The sequence below is a fragment of the Bubalus bubalis genome, chromosome 20 (assembly GCF_019923935.1).
Source record: "Bubalus bubalis isolate 160015118507 breed Murrah chromosome 20, NDDB_SH_1, whole genome shotgun sequence".
Taxonomy (NCBI): domain Eukaryota; kingdom Metazoa; phylum Chordata; class Mammalia; order Artiodactyla; family Bovidae; genus Bubalus; species Bubalus bubalis.
In genome coordinates, this window is record NC_059176.1 from 43,144,903 (window position 1) to 43,169,173 (window position 24,271).

At 47.2% G+C, this 24,271-nt stretch overlaps 1 protein-coding gene across 6 annotated transcripts in view; it reads right to left on the reverse strand.

Moving 5' to 3' along the window:
- The window catches only part of IL16 (interleukin 16), a 123,392-nt gene that overhangs the window by 92,284 nt on the left and 6,837 nt on the right, over positions 1–24,271 (reverse strand). Inside the window, exon 2 of one of the 6 annotated variants that reach the window (XM_044933383.2) lies at positions 16,546–16,676. In XM_044933383.2, the coding sequence (XP_044789318.2) occupies positions 16,546–16,585 (40 nt within the window). In that variant the 5' untranslated portion in view covers positions 16,586–16,676. Of the gene's footprint in view, positions 1–16,545; positions 17,292–24,271 lie in introns of those variants that run through there. The other 5 variants (XM_025271289.3, XM_025271286.3, XM_025271288.3 and 2 more) reach the window with 5 other exon arrangements.

A 24,271-nucleotide genomic window follows, 5' to 3' on the forward strand; every position in this document is an offset into this window, starting at 1 on the left:
CTGGAGGTCCAAGTGGTTAGGACTCTGCGCTTTCACTGCTGAAGGCCCGGGTCTGAAATAGTTCAGTAATTTAAAATAGGGCTTCTCTCGTAGCTCGGAGGGTGAAGAAACCGCCTGCCAAGCAGGAGACCCAGGCTTGATCTCTGGGTCAGGAAGATCCCCTGCAGAAGGGACTGGTAACCCACTCTAGTATTCGTGCTTGGAGAATCCCATGGACAGAGGAGCGTGGTGGGCTACAGTTCATGGAGTTGCAAAGAGATGGATGTGACTGACTAACACACACACACAACACAAATTAAAATATACTCAGTGAAAGTTTGAAGTAGTTTTCCAGAAAATCTCTTGGTCCTGTCATCATGTTTGAGGTGGTTCTTTGAAACTTTCCATTGTTTCCTTGGTTGTTGTCTATTTACTTTTTTTTAAAGAAACTTATTTTTATTTTATGTTTTAGGCCAGACCATGTGCAGCATGTGAGATCTTTGTTCCCTGACAAGGGATGGAACCTGTGTCCCCTGCATCATTAGCGCAGAGTCTTCATCACCGAACCAACCTGGAAGTCTCCTGATCTATTCAGTTTTTAAAAAAATATTTTCCTTTGACAGTTTTGTTCACTTACATTGTTGATAAGATGGACGACTTTTCATCAAGATTTTCAAATTTATTAGTATAGAGATGTCTTTTACAATTTCACAATTTAAATTTTTTCTCTGAACTATATAGAGACCACTGATGTGCATTTCGGTTGGTCCTCTGGTCCTTCTTCCTATTTTACTCACCTGATTGAAGTGAGCTCTCAAAGGACTCAGAATTAGTAAAAAAAAAAAAAACTACTCTTTTCAGTTTACTTTCTAATGTATTTACTTCTGCTTTGGTTTTATTCCTTCTTCCTTCTTGATTTTCTGATATTTATTTTGTGTTTGTGTCCATCTTCTAGAGTGTAATATTTAGTTCCCTCAAATCCATTCTTTCTATTTTAGAAATAACAGCATATCATGCCGTGGTTACCTGCTTAGCTTTGAGCCAGACTAGATCTGAGTTTAAACCTCTGTCCGATTATTTACTAAATGTCTGACTTGGAAAATCTACCGAACTTTTCTGTGACTCCAGTCTCATTATCTGGAAGATGGGGATGACTGTAGGAGTCACCTTGTAGCATTTTGGGGACAGACAATAAACTGAAACACCAGATGTGAATCCCTTAGCACAGTTGGTTGGTAGTACAGTTACTTATATAGCCTCACTGTCAGCGCACCATTATTATAAAAAGCTAGAAATTTTCCTCTGAATGACCCTTTGGCCACAGCCCATGGATTTTAAAACATGATGATCTAATTGTTGTTATTTTAGAAATGGCCTGTAACTGCAGCTTTGATTTCCAATTTAAACCCAGATTTTTAGAAGACTGCTGTTGTTATTGTTAGTTTCTTGTGGTTAAACTTCCAAGATTTAACCTTGTTGTTCTTATAATTTTTTTATTAGAAAATTCCAGTTTCATTGCATCGTGGCCACAGGATGTGTCCTGGACCCTTTTTATTTGTTGGAATTTATTGAGGCTTATTTTGTGAGCCAGAATGTGATGTAGCTAAATGTTTTAAATGTTTAGTGCCCATTTGAAAGGAATGATTATTCTGTTTGGAGTTTCAGATATGGATATACTCAAATGTGATATTAAAATATGTATATATTCCATCTTATAAGTCATCAACTAATTATATTTTGGTCTAATCTGTAAAAGCTTAGAGTGGTGTTCATTGAAATCTGGTACCATATCTGTAAGACATTTCCAAAAATTTTGCTTTACATATTTCAATGTCTTTATTAGAATAAATTTTTACAAAATGATAGAAGAGAACACCATAAAGTTCTCAATTTAATGGACAACTTTGTATCTTATATCTTAATTGAGACATCTTCCTTCCCATCTGTTTTGGTTTGGTTTTTCTGTAGCTTCTTATTGTCTCCTTTTCTTGCTTTTCAGGCAACCCATTCACTCTTTCCTGTCCTTAATGAATCAGAGGCTTTACGTTTTATTTTTGTATTATTGACAGCTCCGTAAAGAATTTTTGAAAGTGATGCTTGAGCACAGATGTTCCTTCTTCATCCATTCCAAGAAAGACACTATCTGATGCCTCTTCCTACACGTTCAGGGAAACCTCTCACTTCCTCCTGATACCAACCTCTCCATTTAGAGGTTTAGAGGACATTATGTATTATCTCTTTCAAAATTATTTTTATCACTTGTATTGATATTCTTTCAAAATCCTGTTGAGAACAGTCAATGATTGAGATTAACTTAGCCTCCTTTTGTGGCCCAAATATGTATGTATACAGCGATTGGTTGGGGTTTGGGTTTTGCTAAGAGATTATGTATCATCTCTTTAATATTATTCTCTATTTCTCTCAACCCACACACATGCCTTTACTGTTTGCTTTTTTTTAACTTTTATTTTATATTGGAGTATAGCTGATTAACAATGATGTGATACACTGCTATAGTTAAATGGATAACTAACAAGGACCTACTGTAATACACTGTTATAGCAGTGTATCACATCATTGTTAATCAGCTATACTCCAATATAAAATAAAAGTTAAAAAAAAGCAAACAGTAAAGGCATGTGTATGTGTTGAGAGAAATAGAGAATAATATTAAAGAGATGATACAATCGCTGTATACATACATATTTGGGCCACAAAAGGAGGCTAAGTTAATCTCAATCATTGACTGTTCTCAACAGGATTTTGAAAGAATATCAATACAAGTGATAAAAATAATTTTGAAAGAGATAATACATAAAGTTTGATAATAAAGGTTTGAATCAAGTGCCACAGTCTGAAGTAACTTTATGTGTGGTATCACCAAGGAATCAGCCCATGAGCTGAGGCTTGAAAGCTGAATGAGGGTTTTCCACGTGTGGAAAGAAAGGAGATTTGGGAGTGAGCATCTCCAGCAGATGGAGCAACATGCAGACTCACAGAGCTGTAAAAGACCCTCCTTATTCAGATCAGAGCAGATTTCTGGGCGACATCTGAGTCTGGGGTTGTGAGCAGTGGGGAAGGGCCAGATGGTCAGTTCAGAGAGGTGTGCAGCCATGGTCAAGGAATGAAGATCTGATCCTGCTGGTGAGAGGATTTCATTTCAAAGTGCACCTGCTCCTCTTCACCTCCAAACCCTGGGGGCCCCCCAGTGGGGCCCAGAAAGAGGAATGGAGAGTTCGGCAAGAAGGCAGGTCTCAAACTTCTGGCCTGCCTTCAGTCTGAATGATTCTGCTTCTGCTACTGCTAAGTTGCTTCAGTCGTGTCTGACTCTGTGCGACCCCATAGACGGCAGCCCACCAGGCTCCCCTGTCCCTGGGATGCTCCAGGCAAGAACACTGGAGTGGGTTGCCATTTCCTTCTCCAATGCATGAAAGTGAAAAGTGAAAGTGAGGTCGCTCAGTTGTGTCTGACTCTTAGCGACCCCATGGACTGCAGCCCATCAGGCTCCTCCGTCCATGGGATTTTCCAGGCAAGAGTACTGGAGTGGGGTGCCATTGCCTTCTCCGATTCTGCTTCTAATTGCTTACAAATGAATTTTTATGGTGGTGATTTAGTTGCTAAGTCATGTTCGACTCTTTGCAATCCCATGGACTGTAGCCTGCCAGGCTCCTCTGTCCATGGGATTCTCCAGGAAAGAATACTGGAGTAGGTTGCCATTTCCTTCCCCAGGGAATCTTCCCAATCCAGGGATCGAAGTAGTGTCTCCTGCATTGGCAGCCAGATTCTTTACCTGCCGAGCCACCTGGGAAGCCATTGGCAGTGTGTGAAGGCTCCCTAAGCTTCCTCAGCCTGGACTATGATGCAGGCCCCAGGGACAGGGAGGGGGCCTCAGCCAGACTCACTTGTCAGGGATGGTCACCATGTAATTGAAGAGCTGCCAAGGGATGCCCTGCAGGATGGTGTTCCTGAAGCTGGTGTGGTTCAGCATCTGCCTGGGCCTTCCGTCAATCACCACCACCTGGATGCCATTTTCCTAGCCCGGGTACTTCTTTCCACCCACTGGAAACCATAATAAACACCAGTGGGCTTCGAAGAGGGGGCTGGCCCACCCTGATAGCTCATGCCCTCATCATGTTTGGAATACAGGAGGTGCCCTCAACTGTGGTCATACAAGTTGACTGCCACTTAACTTGGGGACATAAAAGAGAACAGAAGGGACTTCCCTGGTGGTCAAATGGTTAAGCATCTGCCTGCCAATGCAGGGGACAAGGGTTCATTCCCTAGTCCCAGAAGATTCCACATGCCATGGGGCGACTAAACCAGTGCACCACAACTACTGAGCCTGAGCCCTAGAGCCCGTGCTCCGCAACAAGAGAAGTCATCGCAAGGAGAAGCCTGTGCATCACTACTAAAGAGTAGCCCCCACTTGCCCCAACTAGAGAAAGCCTGCACACAGCAACAAAGACCCAGTCCAACCAAAAATAAATAAATCACTTTTAAAAGGAGAGTGAATGGAAGAGAGGAAAGGAATGGAGCCATCCTGTCCTCCTCAGCAACCTGGACCAAGGGCTGCTTGGGGAAATGGGGAAGGCTTGGCGCTGGGCTCTTGAGACAAAGGTGCAGCCTTCAAGGGGCTCAGCCAGAAATGGGAGGATTGCACCTGGCATGAGAAGGAAGTGGATGTTTCCTTGCGTTCATAGGGAGCAAGAAATCTGCTGAGTCCTCTGACAACAGAGAGCAAGCACATTTATCAACCAACAAGCACCAACCCAACTGTGTGAGTGAAACCACACGGAATTAGTCCAAAGCAAGTGGACCCTCATCTAGAGCAAGTGCAGTGACTGACAGCCTTCCCAAGGCCAGTGTCAGAGCTGTCCATGCACCGTGCCCACCTGGGGGAGAGGAAGCTTGGCAGGCAGCAGGGGAAGTCTCCTTTGGGCTGCCTCCACCCACTCCTCTCCACCCTTCCTCCTGCTTCCTTGCACATCTCCAGCCCCAAGATGAGGTCTTGGCTGTTAAGGTAGAAATCCCCAAACCAGTAGCTCCCGGGGCTGCAAAGTGAGGACAAACGACTGCCCGCAACACATCTGACCTCCCAGATGGCTTCCTCCTCCCCTCACTCTGCAAAGGTGGACCACGAGTCCCACCCCAGTGACCGGCTTCTGCTCCTGCCCAACCCCAGCACAGCTGCCGAATAGGAAACCAAGATCCAGCAACCATGCTCTGCCCCCATGCAGGTCAGAGAAGCCAGCCTCCTGACTCTGAACCACCTCCTGGTCAGAACTGCTGCTCAAGGGACATTTTCTCTCCCGGGCCCACCTACCTCTCTGCTCACAGCCCCTGGGGCTGCGCCCTCCTTGGCTTCCCTCTCCAACTGCCCAGCGGGGACCACAGCATCATTTATCCCGGGAAAGCCAGGGCCAAGGCTGGGGTCAGAGGCAGCAAGAAATGAGAAATGGATGCTCCTTTTCACCCAGAGGCTGCTCTCTGAATCAGATCCTGAGATCTGACACCGTTCTCAGCACCTGCTCTGGACAGGTGACTCTGGGCAAATGTGGCCAACCTGTCATTGGCCAGCTCGGAGACTCCCGACCTGAGCCATCTGACTTCTCCGTGGGAAGTGGCTTGGTCCAAAAGGGCCGGGCTGCCAGCGCTGGGAAGCTCGGACTCAGAACAAAGTCCACCATCTGCTGGGCTGGCAGAGAACACGCAGGAGGCCAGTGCCGCCCAGAAGCCCAGAACCCGGCAAGGCTCCTCCTTGTGGTCCCAGGCAACCCCTGCCTTCCCTGGATAACCCAGAAGTGGCTGGGAGGTCAGGAAGGTCATGACCCAGTGTCTCAGAGAGCCTGGCATAAGGTCAGCTCACACCATCCTGCCATGGATCTTTTAATATCACTACATTCATTTTACAGGTGAAAAGTCACTGCATAGAAATTCATTGAGCACCTACTAAGTGCCAGACCTGGACACCCAGGGTCATAGCCCATTACTGGTTCAGCAAAAATCTAGTGACTTTCCAGAGGCCACGTAGGTAGCAAGATGTCAAGCCAGGTGTCTAATCAAGATCCACCCAACCCCAAAGCCCTGGCTCTCTTCATGGCATCGTATTGGGACTTCCCTGGTGGTCCATGCTCCCACTGCAGGGGGCCTAGATTCAATCCCTGGTTGGGGAACTAGATCCCACATGCCACACCTAAGAGTTTGCACGGCACAACGTGGTGCATGCATGCATGCGAAGTCACTTCAGTTGTGTCTGTTTGCGATTCCATGGACTGTAGACGGCCAGGTTCCTCTGTCCATGGAATTCTTCCTGACCCAGGGATCAAACCCATGTCTCTTGTGTCTCCTGCATTAGCAGACAGGTTCTTTACCACTAGCACTGCCTGGGAAGCCCTAAGATGTGGTAGAGCCAAATACATGTTTTTAAAAAAGAGAGAGAGAGAAAGAAACTGGCTTTTGGGAGCCTGTCTGTCCCAAGCCTGATGTCCCCGAGCCAGTTGTCAGCATCAATAGGGATGCCCCAGGGAAAACAATGGAAAAAATAAGTTATGTAACAAGTTTGAACTCATGGAAGATTCTTCTAGAAATACCAATTCTTAAGCTGCACCTAGTCCTCCAGAATCAGAATCTCTGAGGATGGGGCCTGGCCTGGCACTCCATTTTATAAACCCTCCAGGATCATCTGGTGCTTGCTCAAGTTCAAGGGAGTTTCCCAGATGGCTCAGTGGTAAAGAATCCATCTGCCAATGCAGGAGACACAAGCTGAATCCCTGGATTGGGAAGATCCCCTGGAGAAGGAAGTGGCAAACCACTCCAGTATTCTTGCCTGGAGAATCCCATAGACAGAGGAGCCTGGCAGGCTGAAGTCCATGGGGTTGCATACAGTCGGACATGACTGAGCACACAGGCACAAGTTCAAGAACCAAGGACTTCACTTATGTAGAGCAAGTTGAGAACCACAGCATCAGGGGACAAGGCACTTCTGTGTGTCCTACTGGGACTCTCATCACGTGGGCAGAGTGCTTTTCCCCCGCATGTCCCCCTGGAGAGCCTGATCTAAGGGTGACATTTAACCCGTCTGCCCCTTAAAGACCATCCCACACTTTTGGCCTAAGCACGGCCTCTGTGAGCTGTTTGTATGGACCAGGCTGGGACTTTTGTGTGACCCTCTCTTCTAACAAACGGAATGCTTTCTGACGCTCACCACCAAATGTTTCAGGGCTGGCTGGGGGCTTTAATGAGGGTGTAGGTGCAATCCGTGGGAAGCCATGCAAGGCTTTGGAAATCTGGCCATCGTTGGGATGGGGCCCATGGTCACAAGGGAGGAGCTTTGGGGATAAAGCTGCCTTTGTCAACGGGTGTGGGGGGCAGTTCCACATGGCAGGGCTGAGTCTGGGGTGCAGTGGAGTAACTTCTCAAGTGCAGGGCTTCCCTGGTGGTTCAGTGGTAAAGAATCTGCCTGCAATGCAGGAGATGCTGGTTTTATCCCTGGGTTGGGAAGATCTCCTATGCCATGGAGCAGCTAAGCACTACAACTGCTGAGCCTGTGCTCTAGAGTCTGGGAGCCGCAACTACTGAAGCCTGTGTGCCCTAGAGCCCGTGCTCCACAACAAGAGAAGCCGCCGCGATAAGAAGACTGTGCACCACAACTAGAGAGGAGCCCCTGCTCGTCACAACTGGAGAAAGCCTGTGCAGCAATGAAGACCCAGCACAGCCAAAAATAAATAAAACTGTATAAAGTGCAGGGAACCTTGGTCAGTGTCGCCTGCTCTGCTCACACCTGCGATGCAGTCAGGGCTTAAGCCCAGGGGTAGACCACAAAGGCTGCTTCACTGGCAGAGAAAGGCTGGGGGCGATCTGGCAGCCCAGGAGGCCAGCCTGGCCCTTCCAGATCCCACAGCCTCTGCGGGCCCTACAGCCTTCCTCCCACACTTTGTCCTTGTGTCTGAATCCAGGTCCTGCTTTCCATCTTCAGATGACACCCACCTGCTCACTCCCAGCAGGTGAATTCATTCCGGCCCAGACCTTCACTGAGTGCGGTTTCTCTCCTAGTGGAGACATCCGTGCCACCTGGGACTCTTCCAGGAAAATGAGAACCTCCCCTCTGCTTCCGACACTCCCCAAAGGTGAGCTCGTGCCTGAAGAAAGCTGGGAGGATGCATCTGGAGAGCCCCACGTGGGTGAGAAGTGGGGGCCCCCGAACCACACACCAAGCTTGGCCAGCTCCTACTGTGGGATGTCGGTCATGTCTCAGCCTTGGTTCACTCAGCTGCCAAATGGAATTAAAAACTCCCACCGTGAGGGCCAAAAAACACATGAAGAGATGCTCAACATTACTAATTATTACGGAAACACAATCAAAACTGCAATGAGCTATCACCTCACTCCCATCAGAATAGCCATCATTAAAAAAAAAAATCTACAAACAATAAATGCTGGAGAGGGTGTGGAGAAAAGGGAACTCTCCTACATTGTTGGTGAGAATGTAAGATGGTACAGCCACTATGGAGAACAGAGCAGAGATTTCTTAAAAAACTAAAAACAGAGCTACCATATGACCTAGCAATCCCACTTGTGGGCATAAGCCCAGAGAAAACCATAATTCAGAAAAGACACTTGTACCTCAATGTTCATTGCTGCACTGTTTACAATAGCCAGGACATGGAAGCAACCTAGATGTCCATCGACAGAGGAATGGATAAAAAAGATGTGGTATATCTCCTTTACTTTCTTCATAGAACTCGTCACCATCTGAAGGTGTCTTGCAGTCTATTTGGTCTGTGGTTTGTATTTCTCCGTCCCATTTAGAGTGCAAACATCCCAGACAGGAGGAATTCATCAGATTTGTTCACTGCGGGGTCTGCAGCCCTAGGGCATGGCTGGTCCAGAAGAACTCAGTAAACACTTGGTGAATGAATCAACCCCAAACTGAATGAATAAATAAATGACTAATGCCATGTAATGAGCATCTACATTTGTTTGTATTTTAGAGTCTACAGGGAGTTCTGGAAGACATTTTCTTAATCTAATATAGGTGATTATGCTCAGGTTTAGATGGAACTTAACCTATTTGACCCTCTCTCCTAGTTTCTCAAAGCCACAGATAAGAAAAGAGGGAGCAAGTTCTCTCTGAGAGAAGAGAGTTTACTTCTGAGAGCATCAGTGGCCCTTTGGATTGGACAAGCAGAATCACTTGGTTTAATTCACAGCTACAGGATGGAACACTTGGAGGTACAGAAGCTTGACTGGTTAATAACAGTAACAACTGGGACTTCCCTAGCAGTCCAGTGGTTATGATTCTGAGCTTCCACTGCAGGGGCACAAGTTCGATCCCTGTTCAGGGAACTAAGATCCTACATGCTGTGTGATGCGGCCAAAAATAACAGCAACAACTGTCATTCGCGAAGCACTTGCTCTGAGCCACCCTACTAAGTACTGTTGACACAGCATCCATCTCCACAGTTAACTTATAGGGTTGGTGCTATTCATTATTCCTATTTTCTGGATGGGGAAGGGAGAAAGAGGAGGCACCAGCTGGTAACAGGCTTTCCCAAGGCACGGAGCCAGCATTTGAGCCCAAGGTTATCTAACAACAAAGTCTAGGCCATTCTGGCCCTTGGAATAAACACTGAATAAACAAACCAGGCGGAGTTGAGCAATCTGGAAATTCCTACCCCACCCCCAGCCCAGGCACAGGGGCTGGAGGTTGAGAAAGGGTTAAGCACCAAAGAGAGAGGGAAAGGTTGGTGTTTGGGTGGTGCTTTTTCCAGGCCCTGATCAGGAAGGTTTGCACACGGTGTGCTTGCTTGCCCTCCACCCGGCCACAAGAAAAGGCCAGGTTTTCATGCATGACTGACACACCCAGGATAGGATGGAGGTGGGGGCTGTTTCCATTCCACAAGGTTTAGGCAGGAACCATGTGTTCAGTCTGGGGTCTTGCCTCTTATAAGGGTGTAGACATAGTTGAGTCCCTCATCTTTTCTGGCTCTTACAGGATGCTGGAGCTCTCTGAGCCAGGGGCCCAGCTCTGTTCAGTATGTGTTCAGACAGGACGAGGGGTGAGCCAGGGTTGGGAGGGAACAGCCAGGCCCTCTCCTGCAGTCCTCCTGCCCACACAGTTATCGCAGGAAAGTCGCTTCCTGACTTGCTTCAGAAAGCAACGTTTTTAAAGATGAAGAAATCCCTGCTTTCTTTTCTTAATTTGTTATTGTCATGATATGACTGACTCAATAAGTAAAAATGTTCAATTCCCGCCCAAGGTCACAGGCTCATCTCCCCCAGGCTGGAAACTCCTCCGGAGGCTTCGTGCCTTCTCCCACTTCCGCACCTCAGCACATGCATATGCTGCCCTTTTCTAACTCACAGAGCCCCTGCTTCTCAGCCGGCTCTCATGTTTGGCTCAGAGCCACCTCCTCCAGGAAGTCTTCCATGATACCTCCATCCCAATTCACCAATGGAATTAGGGGCTGCTCTGCTGTCATCTCAAAGCTCTCTCATCAGGGTCTTATCCATTTACTGTGAGATCCCTGATGCCAGGGACTGTGTCTTCTCTCTCTCTGTAGCCCTGCACAGTCCCTGGATGTTAAATAGCTATTGGAGGAAGGAATGAGAAGAGAAAAAAAAAAAAAAAAAAAACACAGGTAAAAAAGGCAAGAGGAAGGAGGGAGAGAGGTCAGATGTCTCTGTGGTCAGATGCATAGAGAGATATATGCACAGGTCAGATATAATAGGGACAGAGACAGGCAAATATAACTAACTGCATGCCCAGGTATGCGTATGCACCCTCCAGTCACAGGAAGGGTATGGCGGGAAAAGCCCACCATGGTCCAGGAGTTCAGAGGCCTGAACTCTTACTCTCAGGTTGTTGCTGACTGGCTGTGCGGCCTGGGATAAGCCATGCCCCCTTCTGAGCTTCACCTATCTCCTTTGTAACATGTGTTATTATCAGCCTTTTAAGGGCTTCCCTGGTGGCTCAGTGGTAAAGAATCCACGTGCTGGCAGCAGTGGAGACACAGACATAGAGAACAGACTTAGGGACACGAGGTGGGGCAGGAGGGGGTGGGAGGGGAGAGTGGGATGTACGGAGAGTAAAATGGAAACACACACTCAGTTCTATCCAGTTCAGCCCCTCAGCCGTGTCCGACTCTTTGCAACCCCACGGACTGCAGCACGCCATGCTTCCCTGTCCATCACCAACTCCTGGAGCCTACTCAAACTCATGTTCATTGAGTCGGTGATGCCATCCAACCATCTCATCCTCCGTTGTCCCCTTCTCCTCCTGCCTTCAATCTTTCCCGGCATCAGGGTCTTTTCAGATGAGTCAGTTCTTCACATCAGGTGGCCAAAGTATTGGAGTTTCAGCTTCAGCATCAGTCCTTCCAATGAATACTCAGGAAGATCTCCTTTAGGATGGACTGGTTGGATCTCCTTGGAACTTGGAGTTTCTCCAAGGGACTCTCGTGGAAACATACATTGCCATATGTAAAATAGAGAGCCAGTGTGAATTTGCTGTATGACTCAAAGAACTCAAATGGGGGTTCTGTAACAACCTAGAGGGGTGGGATGGGGAGGGAGGTGGGAGGGTGGTTCAAGAGGGACGGGACATACGAATACCTGTGGCTGATTCATGTTGATGTTTGGCAGAAACCAACATAATACTGTAAAGCAATTATCCTTCCATTAAAAATAAATAATTTTTTTAAAAAAACTAAAAAAATATAAATACAAAACCCACCTCCAATGCAGGAGACACGGGTTCAATCCTTGGTCCAAGAGGATCCCACATGCCATGGAGCAACTAAGCCCATGTACCACAACTACTGAGCCCAGACACTGCAACTATTGAAACTGTGTGTCTAGAGCCTATGAATCTAGAGCCTGTGCGTCTAGAGCCCATGCTCCACAAGAGAAGCCACCGCAATGAGAAGCCCTCGCACTGCGATGACTAGAGGCCGCTGCTCACTGCAACTAGAGGAAAACCTACATAGCAATGAATACCCAGCACAGCTTTAATAAATAAAAATCAATTTTCAAAAAAGATTTCAATAGGAAGGTTCTCACTGCCTGATGCATGGTGCTGTTTCAAGAAGCATCAGTGTTGCCTTCGTCCAGCAGCACTCCACCTATGGTACCCTAGATGCCATCCTCGACCAGGACAGAAGGCAGGGTGCAGGAGCCAGAAGTCCGTTTTCATCTCATACCATCTCAGCCATTCAGACATTAAAATGCATACACCCTACCCTGTGTGATACCCATTCTGGCTGCTCCCATGTTCATCTTCCCAGGGACAGATGCTTGCACGGGCTCCAATTCCTGGACCAGCCTGGTCTGCAGCAGGACATACAGGGCATCTCCTGTGAAAAAGGCCTGGGGAGGGGACCCTCCAAGGGGACCCCACGTGAGGCCCTGGGACACGTGAGTATATACAGAGCCTTGACATGGTTCTCTTTGCCACCCAAGCGTCCAGTTCCCATGAAGGGCACCTGCTCTGTCTCCTCTGTCCTGGCCTATTCCTAACCTTGCTGTCAGAGCCTGGAGCCCCACTCCAACCCTACACCCAGCCTGCACCATTATCTGTACCTGCTTCTCCTCTGCCCCCCAAAACCATCTGCTTGATGCTGCTCCCTTCTCCCCAAACCCCAGCCAAAATCTGCACTTGAACTCACTGTGAGGTCTACCCAGCAGAGCTGGGCACTTTTGCCACCAAGGGCTCTGCCCATGAGACCAGCATAGGATGAAGCAGTGCTGTACTTGGTTGCTGTTGTTTAGTCTCTCAGTCGTGTCTGACTCTGCCACTCCATGGACAGCAGCGCACCAGGCTTCCCTGCCCTTCACTATCTCCCGGAGCTTGCTCAAACTCATGTCCATTGAGTCGGTGATGCCATCCAACCATCTCATCCTCTGTCGTCCCCTTCTCCTCCTACCCCCAATCTTTCCCAGCATCAGGGTCTTTTCTAATGAGTCAGCTCATCGCATCAGGTGGCCAAAGTATTGGAGATTCAGCTTCAGCATCAGTCCTTCCAAGGAATATTTAGGGTTGATTTCTTTTAGGATGGACTGGTCTGCTCTCTTTGAAGTCCAAGGGACTCTCGAGAGTCTTCTCAGCAACACAATATGAAAGCATCAGTTCTTCAGCTCTCAGCTTTCTTTATGGTCCAACTCTCACTGTATTTTATTAAATTAGGTCTTTACATCTAGTGGCACATAATATGTTATTAATATTAGTAAAAACTGAAAGCAACTGAGGCAGAACATGGGAGAGCCTTCTGGGTTGAGAGTAATGTTCCTAACAAGGTAAGTTTCTCAGGTGTATCTGTTTTTCAAGATTAATCGAATGGTACATACATTTCACTGTGTGTAAACTTTACCTGAAAGAAGAACAGCCAGAAAATACTGAGCTTGTTTTCATTATAGACATGCTGAAGTGTTTAGAAGTGAAGTGTAGGGGTGCCTGAAACTTATTTGGAAATGTATTAAAAATATAAGATGGGAACTTCCCTGCTGGTCCAGTGGTTAAGAATCCACCTTGCAAGACAGGGGACATGAGTTCCATCCCTGGTCTGGAAGATCCCACGTACTGAGGGGCAACTAAGCCCGTGCACCGCAACTACTGAGCCCATGTGCCCCAGAGTCCGTGCTCTGCAACAAGAGAAGCCACTGCAAGAAGAAGCCTGCGCACAGCTAGAGAGTAGCCTCCACTCACCACAACTACAGAAGGCCTGTGCACAGCAACAGTGACCCAGTGCAGTCAAAATAAATGAATATATTTTTAAAAATTAAAAAAAATAAGATGGATGCATGGGTGGTGGATAGAGGGTTGGTGGGATGGATAGTCACGTAACAAGGCAAAGAAACATTGCTTGTAGAATCAAATAGTAGGTATATGCTTGTTGACTACAATTCTTTCCACTTCCCTATATGTTTGAACATTTTTGATAATAATATTTTGGAAAGAACACAATTGAAAGCAAGCTAAGTTGATAACTGGGGGAGGTATGAAATCAATTGTGTCCCTGATGTGGTTTTCTGACGCCATAATGGTGATGGTTCCAATAACTTCACAGGAACTGAGAAGCCTAACGCCAAGTAGAAACATCAGCATGGCAATTGGTCTGTTATGTGTCTAAGGATTGCTGTCATTATTTTTCAGCCACATGCTAAGAATTCACGCTTTAGCATGAAACAGAGCTGCCTGGGTTCAAACCTCAGTCCTGCTGCTCACCATTTGGATAAGCTCCCCAGGCCCCATTTCTGCTCACCTTATAATAAAGACAAGGCTTTCCCCATTGTCTCGCTCAGACTGTAAAGAATCGGCCTGCAATATGGGAGACCTGGGTTCAATCCCTGGGTTGGCAAGATCCTCTGGAGAAGGGCATGGAAACCCATTCCAGTATTCTTGCCTGGAGAATTCCATGGACAGAGTAATCTGGTGGGCTACAGTCCATGGGGTCACAGAGAGTCAGACACGATTGAGTGACTAGTGCACACATTGCCTCATAGGGATGCAGGGGAAGATCCAGTGAGTCCATGCCCATCAGGGTCCTAAATCAGCACCTGTGCTGAAAGCCCCCAGGTGGAGGGAGGTGCTGGTATTTACAGAGAGATTTCTAAGAGGCACCCTCCAGGGTTGGCCAGCAGATGTGGGGAAGAGAGATAACGGGCTGACACACAGAGAGAAGGGCTCTTGAGGCCTGGCTCCACCAGCAAAACCTCTTTTTTCCCTGCACTGACAAGTCACCAGGATGCTTTAAAAATTTTTTTTAAATTTTATTTGACTGCCTCGGTCTTAGTTGCAGCATGCAGGATCTTTTGTTGTGGCTCGAGGGCTTAGCTGCCCCAAGGAATGTGGGATCTTCCCAGACCAGGCATTGAACCCGTTTCCCCCGCACTGCAAGGTGGATACTCAGGCACTGGACCACCAGCGAAGTCCCACCAGGATGATATTTTGAAAGATGCTGTGAGGAAAACAGACTGATGGACAGATGTTTACAAAGCACACAGAGGTGATGTTAAGCTCATAAGATCTGAGACAGTTCATTTCTTATTGCTTCTCTACCTCTGCACCCAACCTAACTCCCGAAGCTCCACACACAACTCAACTGGCGCCTTCTTAGGGAGGCCCACCCTGACCACCAGACTAGGCCAGTTCCCCAGTGAGAGCCTCTCATAGTGACGAATCCTCTTGTCATCATATTGATGTGTATGTGTGCTTTTTATCTCCAGTTTCCCAGTATATCCTCAGAGCCCAGCACAGTGCCTGAAGCAGAGACTGCGCTAAATAATCTGTTGAGAATGAATTCCAAGTGTCTGAGAAAGCAGCTGCACTCTCTGTAGATTGACAAATAGAAAATTGGTGGTGGGGTGAAGTGTTATTCACTCAGTCATGTCCGACTCTTTGCAACCCTATGGACTGTAGCCCACCAGGCTCCTCTGTCCATGGGATTCTCCAGTCAAGAATACTGGAGTGGGTAGTCATAACCTCCTTCAGGGGATCTTCCCAAACCAGGGAGATCGAACCCATGTCTCCTGTACTGGCAAGCAGATTCTTTACCACTGAGCCAACAGGAAAGCCCCGAGAGGTTAATTACCTTTCCCCAAACCAACTAGCCCATTCATCTTAGAGCTAAGGTTCCATCTCAATAGCCAGACCATGCAGCCCTGGGGTCTTGGTCCCTATGCTCCACTGCCTTTCTTCTGAAGTCAGAGACACTTTAATGGAACCTAACCAAATGGATCTCAGGGTTCCAGCCTCTCGGCCGTATCTTCCTCCTGGAGCTAGAAAAGTCAGAAATGTGCCTTTGACTTGCTTCTCTTTCTTTTTTAAAAGAAAACCACGTGTTTATTCTCTTCTGCCAAAGTTACAACAGAGCTGAAGCTTTGCCAGTGTTGACTTTAAAAGCTGGGCTGAGGGGTTAAAATCCTTTCCCCTGATGCCTGTTTGTTTATGTTTCCGGAGTGAAAGAAGGAGGTTGTTATAAGAAACCATCTGATCCATTGCAGAGGCTGTACCTGCGGCAAGGCAGGGAGTCTGGCCCGAGTACCTGGCGCCCCTCTCAGCACTTAGATCCGAGAAGGCTCTGAGGGGGTCCCTGCTCCAGAGACGTGCTCTCCTGTCTCCCCCAGACACTGAGCAGCATCCCCTCCTGTTCTGCATCCTGTTAGAAGCCGGAGCACAGCCGTGGGGACTCTGACAACTTTGGACATTTGACATCGATGCCCTTGCCCCTGAAAGTTGCCAAGACCCCTCACAGAGGAAGGAAGAGCAGGTACAAACCGGCTGCCCTAGCCAGGGCTTTCTCTCATCCCCTTTGGGTGGTCCTGCAGTAAAGCCCACCCTTCACCCTTCTGACAAGCAGCCTAGTGAGCACTCAGCCAGCCTCCATGAGGACAACGCAGACAGACAGGGAGGGACTGCACCACACATGCACACACACACACACGCACACACAAACACAACACAGTATAACCCCAACAATGCTTTTCTATGCTTCCACTCCTCTGGGAGAATGTCAAAAAGAAAAAGTCAAACCCTCCATCTCCACCTCCCCGTGATTCAGCCCCACTCACCATTCTCCTTTCGTGGGAAGACCCTCTTCTGCAAACTCATGTCGGGGGGCTCTGAGGATGTGGGAGAGCAGTGACTGGTCCCTCTGGGTTCGGATCAAGAAGTCTTGGGGGATCAACAGCAGCTTCTAGGGCTGGGAGTATTTGAATGGGAGTTAAAATTACAAAGTAACTCCTCGTTAGAACTGTTTCTCCCCCCCGCCGGCAGGGAGCGAAGAAAAAAAAAATCCCTTTCCCTCTGCCAGCAAATCTTTAACGTCTCAAAACAGTTGCTTCCAACTCCTGCCCTCCTTGAGAAGCGAATGTGTAGAAGGCGATGTAATTTCACTGAATCAAGCCCTCAGATCACAAGCCTTTTCCTGTACCACAAACAGAAATGTAAAACCTCAAACTTTCCCTTGGACTGGGAGTCCGTTGCGAGCGGGCAGAACACGATGCTCTCTGAGGTCTAATGTATGGAAAACGTGCTGAACTTTTCAGATCATCCCAAGGGCTGGAGTCCGTTCCCCCACAACTTCCCACCCTCAATCTTTTTTTTTTCTTCTTAATGAGTTCTGGTGTGTTTATGTCATTGCAAGGGACAAACACGACACCTCCAGTCCTTGCCCAAAGTCGAAGTGATTCATTTTCTCCTTCACACACGCCACACACACACAGCGCCTGTTGAATCCCAGTGAAAACGGCTTTCATAAAATTCGCGCGAGGCTGGGGTGGAGTGAGGCGGGGTGAATGCAGTCTGTGTCCTGCGAAGGGCAGTTGGGCTCGGGGGAAGGTGGAGGCTGACTTGAATCAAGACAAACAGAAGGCGCCCTGACTCCCGCCCTTGTCAAGAGGAGGAGGCATGAAAGAAAAGTGGACACAGCCCTGGGGAACTGGGCTCCAAAACTTGCGCAGTGTTCTCTGCCCAACTTCCCCTTGTTAGCCTTCCCATACCCTGAAGGATCTATTTTTAGACTTGGACAAGGCATACTATTATTTTAAATGACCGATTTGATTGCTGGGTTTAAGAAATCCTTGGATTCCCCCCACCAGAAAGACCAAAAGAATATACAGTAAGTGGGCAAAGAGTCGGGGCCGAAAGCTGGGGAGACATGTGATGGTTTTCAGGACATGGCAATGTGACAGCAGACGCAAGTAAAAGCCTGCTATGTTTGATAGAGAAAAAACCACCAGGGAAGCAGGACTGACAGACCCTGAGCAGGAGCGTCACCTCCTGGGTTACCTGTCACCTGCCAAGTGGCCCAGGTCTTCTAGGGGTGAGCTCCTGCTATGGATGCCTCTGGCCTCCTGACTGATGTCACTCCCCCCATTCATAGCTTTTTAAAAAATATTTATTTGGCTGCACCAGATCTTAGTTGCATGAGGGATCTAGTTCCCTGACCAGGGATCAAATCTGGGCCCCCTGCCTTGGGAGGGCAGAGTCTTAGCCACTGGACCACCAGGGAAGTCCCCGTTCATAGTCTTTTTTAAATAAAACTTTTTAAATTTTTTATTGGGGTGTAACCGATTAACAATGCTGTGATAGTTTCAGGTGAACAGCAAAGGGACTCACTGAGCCATACATATACATGTATCCATTCTCCGCCAAACTCGCCTCCCATCCAGGCTGCTGTATAACATTGAGCAGAGTTCCCTGTGCTGTACAGTAGATCCTTGTTGGTGACCCATTTTAAATATAGCAGTATGCACAGGTCCATCCCAAACTCCATAACTATCCCTCCCCCATATCCTTCCCTCTGGCAACCATAAGATCCTTCTCTAAGTCTGTGAGTCTGTTTTGTAAATAAGTTCTTTCTTATCACCTCTTTTTAAAGATTCTGCCCATAAGGGATGTCAAATAATGTCCCTCCTTCTCTGTCTAACTTCACTCAGCACCACTGTTCAGAGTCTTGAATCACCATCACTCAATTAAACCACCTCCAGGTCACTGTGACCACTCTGCCTCCCCACCTCCCACCTCCCTCAAATAATCATTTCTCTGGGCAGTGCTCCAGGGTGCCAGGGGGAAAAAAAAAGAAAAAAAAACCTCTGCTGTCAGCACCTGGAGTCAGAACAGTTCCCCGAAGGTCATCCTTCTTCCAGGATGAGGGTTTGGATCCAGAGCTGGTGCTTCCTGCTGCCTGCTCTACCTTGCTCGTAGTAACCAACTGACTGCCCAGGCCATGGACCTGCAGCATGCTGCAGGTACTCTATGCACAAGGAACCACGAGGGCCAGACACTGGCCTTGCATTCTAGTGGTTCCCAGGTGCGTCAGCAATGGGAAGCCAGCTAGACAGGGGAATAGTCTGCAGAAATTAAAATGATGTAATAAAGATTTATTGTCATAGAAGGGCTTTCCTGATGGCTCAGGGGTAATGAACCCACTTGCTAGTGGCAGGAGAGTTGGGTTTGATCCCTGGGTTAGGAAGATCCCCTGGAGAAGAAAATGGCATCCCACTCCAGTATTCTTGCCTGAAGAATTTCATGGACAGAGGAGCCTGGGGCTACAGTCCATGGGCTCGCAAAAGAGTCAGACACAACTGAGCAACTGAACAACAACAACATTGTCAGAAATGTATTACATCACTAAGCGAATTAAATCAGGTAACAAACACAGAGTGTGTAGTGTGATCCATATTCATGAAGCAAAATTAAATTTGGAGAACTAAAATTGAGGGATGTGGGGGGTGGGGAAGTACTTCCCTGGTGGTTCAGTGGTTAAGACTCTCCACTCCCACTGCAGGGGCCACAGAGTCCATCCTGGTTGAAGAACTAAGATCACACATGTCAAAGCATGGCCAGAAAAAAAAAAAAAAGAGGGATTTTTCTTTTTCTTCATGGGCTTCCCAGTATCCATTAAGTTTTCCAATATCCATTAGGTTATTCTCAAAATCAGAGAATAGCAATAGCTTTCAATTCATAACACTTATAGGATGGTAGAAACATTTTTAAATTAAAAAAAATTTTTTTAAGTTAAATCACTGGCTTTGGGACTCCAAAGTAAACTTTGTTAAATCAATAACAAAGACTATACTTCTGAAGGTCATAGCTTTTGATCATATGAATTAAGCCTTTGACAAAGGAATTATTACTTGATTAGTAGGCAGAAGAGTGGCCCCTCCAAAGATGTCCACATGCTATTTTCAGGGACCTGTGAACATGCTATGTTACATGCAAGAGGGGATTAAGGTTGCTAATCAGAGAGGGACAAACTGAGAGAGTAGCACTGACCTTTACACACCACCATGTGTAAAATAGATAGCTAGGGGGAAGTTGCTGTATAGCTCAGGGAGCTCAGCTCAGTGCTCTGTGATGACCTAGAGGGGTGGGATGGACAGTGTGGGAGGCAGGCTTAAGAGAGACGATATATATATACATATATATATATATATATATATATAGCTGATTCACTTTGTGGTACAGCAGAAACTAACACAACAATGTAAAGCAACTATATTCCAATTAAAATAAAATAAAGGGATTATCCTAGATGGCCCAGGTGGGCCCAATAAAGTCAGAAGTGTCCTTAAAAGTGGGATAGGGAGGCAGAAGAGGAGGTCAGAGTTAGACAGAGTCTTGAAGAAGCGACACTGCTGTCTTTGATGATGCGGATGGGGGCCATAAGCCAAGGATGGAGACGGCCTCCAGGAGCCAGCAAAAGCAAGGGAAAGGATTCTTCCCTCCAGCGCCCAGATAAGAATGCTAACTCCGCCAACACTTTTCATTCTACCCCATGGAGACCCAATTTGGACTTTTGACTTTAAGATAGTTTGTGTTGGTGTCTTTTAATCAATTTATTTATTTATGGCTGTGCTGGGTCTTCACTGCTGTGCTGAGCTTTCTCTAGTTGCAATGAGCAAGGGCTACTCTCTAGTTGCGGTGCTCAGGCTTTTCACTGCAGTGGCTTCTCTCATTGTACAGCATGGACTCTAGGGCATGCAGGCTTCAGTAGTTACAGCTCACAGATTCTAGAGCAAGTGCTCAGTAGCTGTGGCACTCGGGCTTAGTTACCCTGTGGCACATGGGATCTTTCTGGAGCAGGGATCGAACCCATGTCCCCTGCATTGGCAGGCAGAGTCCCAACTACTGGACCACCAGGGAAGTCCCTCTATGTATTGTTTTAAGCTACTCATTTTGTGGCAATTTGTTACCGCAGCAATAGGACACTGACACATTTGAATTTGTGTGTATTTTGTTTGTTTCTTCAATGATGAAAGCTTGGCCTGGACTACAAAGAGCAAAGTCTGGAGGATACAGAGCACAAAATTTATACCATAAACCCACAGATTTGGGAAAAACACTTGATGATATAAGAGAGGCTATTTTCTTATTTGAAAGAAGATAAAAGTCTTCCCAAGTGAAGGGAAGATGAGTTTCAAAGAACACATGGCTGCAGAGGAACTCCTCACTTCTGCCCCTTTGTGGTTGGCACCAAGACACACAGATAGTACATATTAGGGATAAGACATAACACGGAGACCTGGGTCCCACTTTCTGCCTGAAATACTGGGAGGAAAGAACCTCATTTGAGTGTCCTGAGCCAACTCAGATTAGAAATGTTCACATGGGATGGTTAGACCAAGATCCTGGAACAGTCCCTTGGGTTCCCATGGGAGGATGGAGGTAGGGTGGGAGAGAGGAGCTGAAAGTTCCCTGAAGAGGTGAACTTGGAAGAGATGCCCAGAATACCTGAAGGCCCCAGCTGACCCAAGAGCCCCAGACGGCTGGATGTGGACAAAGCAGGGTGACCTTTGTGGTGAGAGAATAAGATCCCTGGATGGCTAACACGGAGGGGATGGAACCTCTCGGACAAAGGAGAAGCTGGCAGCTCCCTCTACAGAGAATGCCTCAAAGAGGGGACCACAGGCTCTGTACACATTCCCCAGTGCCATCATCTCACATAACAACCAGGCAGGGAGACCCTCAACTGGCTGAGCAGGAACCCAGAGGAGACCTGACTAAAATCGGGAGTAAACCAGGAATGACTAAATTTACTTTGGATTAGCAAAATCCATTTTCCATCTTCAGGATTTGCCTGGTGGTCCAGAGTCGAAGAATCCATACTCCCAATGCCAGGGGCCTGGGTTCAATCCCTGGTTGGGGAACTAGATCCCACATGCCACAGCTAAAAGTCCCAAGTGCTGCAACTAAGACCCAGTGCAGCCAGGTAAATAAATATTTTTAAAAACCCACTGTCCAGAAAAATGGGGGTTAAAGAGTTAAGTTCAATAACAGAGAAATATGGAAAATCGCATTTTTTTCTGAAAATAGATTATCATTGATAGTATATGCCACAACATAAACAGATTATCTCTGGCTAGTGAGAGGGATTATAAGTGCTTTTCATTTCTTTTTCTCTGCATTTCCTACTTTTCCAAAAGGAACACATTTATATATGTACGGATGTTAGAGCTGAACAATAAAGAAGGTAGAGTGCTGAAGAAGTGATGCTTTCAAACTATGGTATTGGAGAAGACTCTTGAGAGTCCCCTGGAAGGCAAGGAGATCAAAACAGTCAATCCTAAAGGAAACCAACCCTGAATATTCATTGGAAGGACTGATGCTGAAGCTGAAGCTCCAATGCTTTGGCCACCTGATGTGAACAGCCGACTCATTGGAAAAGACCCTGATGCTGGGAAAGATTGAAGGCAAGAGGAGAAGGGGACGACAGAGGAGGAGATGGTTGGATGGCATCATCGATTCATTGGACATGAACTTGGGCATACTCTGGGAGATGGTGATGGACAGGGAGGCCTGGTGTGCTGCAGTCCATGGGGTCACAAAGAGTCAGACATGACTCAGCGACTGAACAACGACAGTCCTCTCTGAAGACACCCCTAACCCAAGTGAATGGAGATGGGGTCAAATGACACAGTCTCAATTATAAACACAGAATATAAGAGAATATGAGTTTTCCCAGGTGTCTCAGTGGTAAAGAACACTCCTGCCAATGCAGGAGACACACTCAGTCCTTAACTCAGCAAGATCCCCTGGAGGAGGAAAGAGCAGCCCATTCCAGCATTCCTGCCTGGGAATTCCCATGGACAGAGGAGACTGGTGGGCTACAGTCCATGGGGTCACAAAGAGTCGGGCACGACTTAGTAACTAAACTACCACATAGCTGATTCACTTTGCAGTATAGCAGAAACTAATACAACACTGTGAAGCAACTACACTCCAATAAAATTAAAAAAAAAAAAAAAAAGCCTGGTTACCTCCTCCAAACTAGACAAGAAGGTAGGGAAGGAACTAACAAGTTGCCCACAGATTCTAGAGGCCACCCTCTGGCTGGCTGACCATGAGCTCCAGCCAGGCTGAGTGCTGTAGCTCAGAGAGCAAGAAGGACAGAAATAGCAGCACCAGCCCAGGCAGGGATGCAGGAAGCATCGGGGACCCAGTGGGGCACAGAGATGACTTGGGAACCAGAACAAACATGAAAATCTCATGGTAATCCCTGGGGTGTCCTGTCTTTGCTCTCCCTGGAGGTGATGGATAGGTAATAACCCCACTATTTGGAAGGTCGTGTGAGTTCAGTCTTGCAGTGGAGAGATTACTCAGTGGTCCAGCTGAGGAGACCTTGGAGAGGCTCAGCAGGGATGCTGAAATGGACACTGACCGAGTCCTAAGCCAGGGAGACAAAGGACCACTGTCTGAATCCCACCTCTCCAGGGGGAACTAGATGTGCCTAGATATATGCCAACTCAACAGAGGCCCAGGGTCCACCCAAGGCCAGGCATCCTCTCCAAGGCAGTCTGAAGTACAGGAAGGCAGCACCAAAGGCCAGAGCTTATTCTCAAGGGAAGTCCAAGAGCCAAGTTGTGAAGCCTAGATCCAGTCCAGTGTCCAAAAGGCAGAGTGGGAGGACACTGGGGAGCTGAGGACGCAGAGTGGGGGAGGACTGGACTGGCTTAAGGGTCTGGAGCGTGCTCAAAGAGGGACAGGAACCCCAGTGATGAGAACACACAGCGGTCCCCAACCTTTTGGGCACTAGGGATGGATTTCATGGAAGATAGTTCTTCCACAGACTGAAAATGCCAGGGATGGTTTGGGGTTGATTCAAGCACATTATATATTTTTAATTAATTTATTTTTTATTGGAGGATAACTGCTTTACAATACTGAGTTTGTTTCTGCCATCCATCAGCATGAATCAGCCGTAGGTATATATAGGTCCCCTCCTTCCTGAACCTCCTTCCCACCTCCCTCCCCATCCCACCCCTCTAAGTTGTCACAGAGCACTGGTTTGAGTGCCCTGTGTCATATAGCAGCTTCCCACTGGCTGTCTATTTTATATGTGGTAGTGTACAGGTTTCTCTGCTGCTCCCTCCATCCATCCCTCCCTCTCCTTCCCCCTCTCAACCTGTGTCCACAAATCTGTTCTCTATGTCTGTGTCTTCACTGCTATGAAGACAGCAGTCTTCAGTACCATCTTTCTGGATTCCATATATATGCATTAACAAACAAGATTTGTATTTCTGGCTTACTTCACTCTGGATAATAGGCTCTAGCTTCATCCACCTTATTCGAACTGAGTCAAATGCATTCCTTTTTATGGCTGAGTAATATTCCATTGCATGTATGTACCACAGATTACTTATTCAGTCATCTGTCAATGGACATCTAGGTTGCTTCCACGTCCTGGCTGTTGTAAATAGTGCTACATGAACGTTGGGGTACACGGAGCACATTACATTTGTTGTGCACTTTATTTCTAATATAATGCCGCCGCTGATCTGACAGGAGATACCC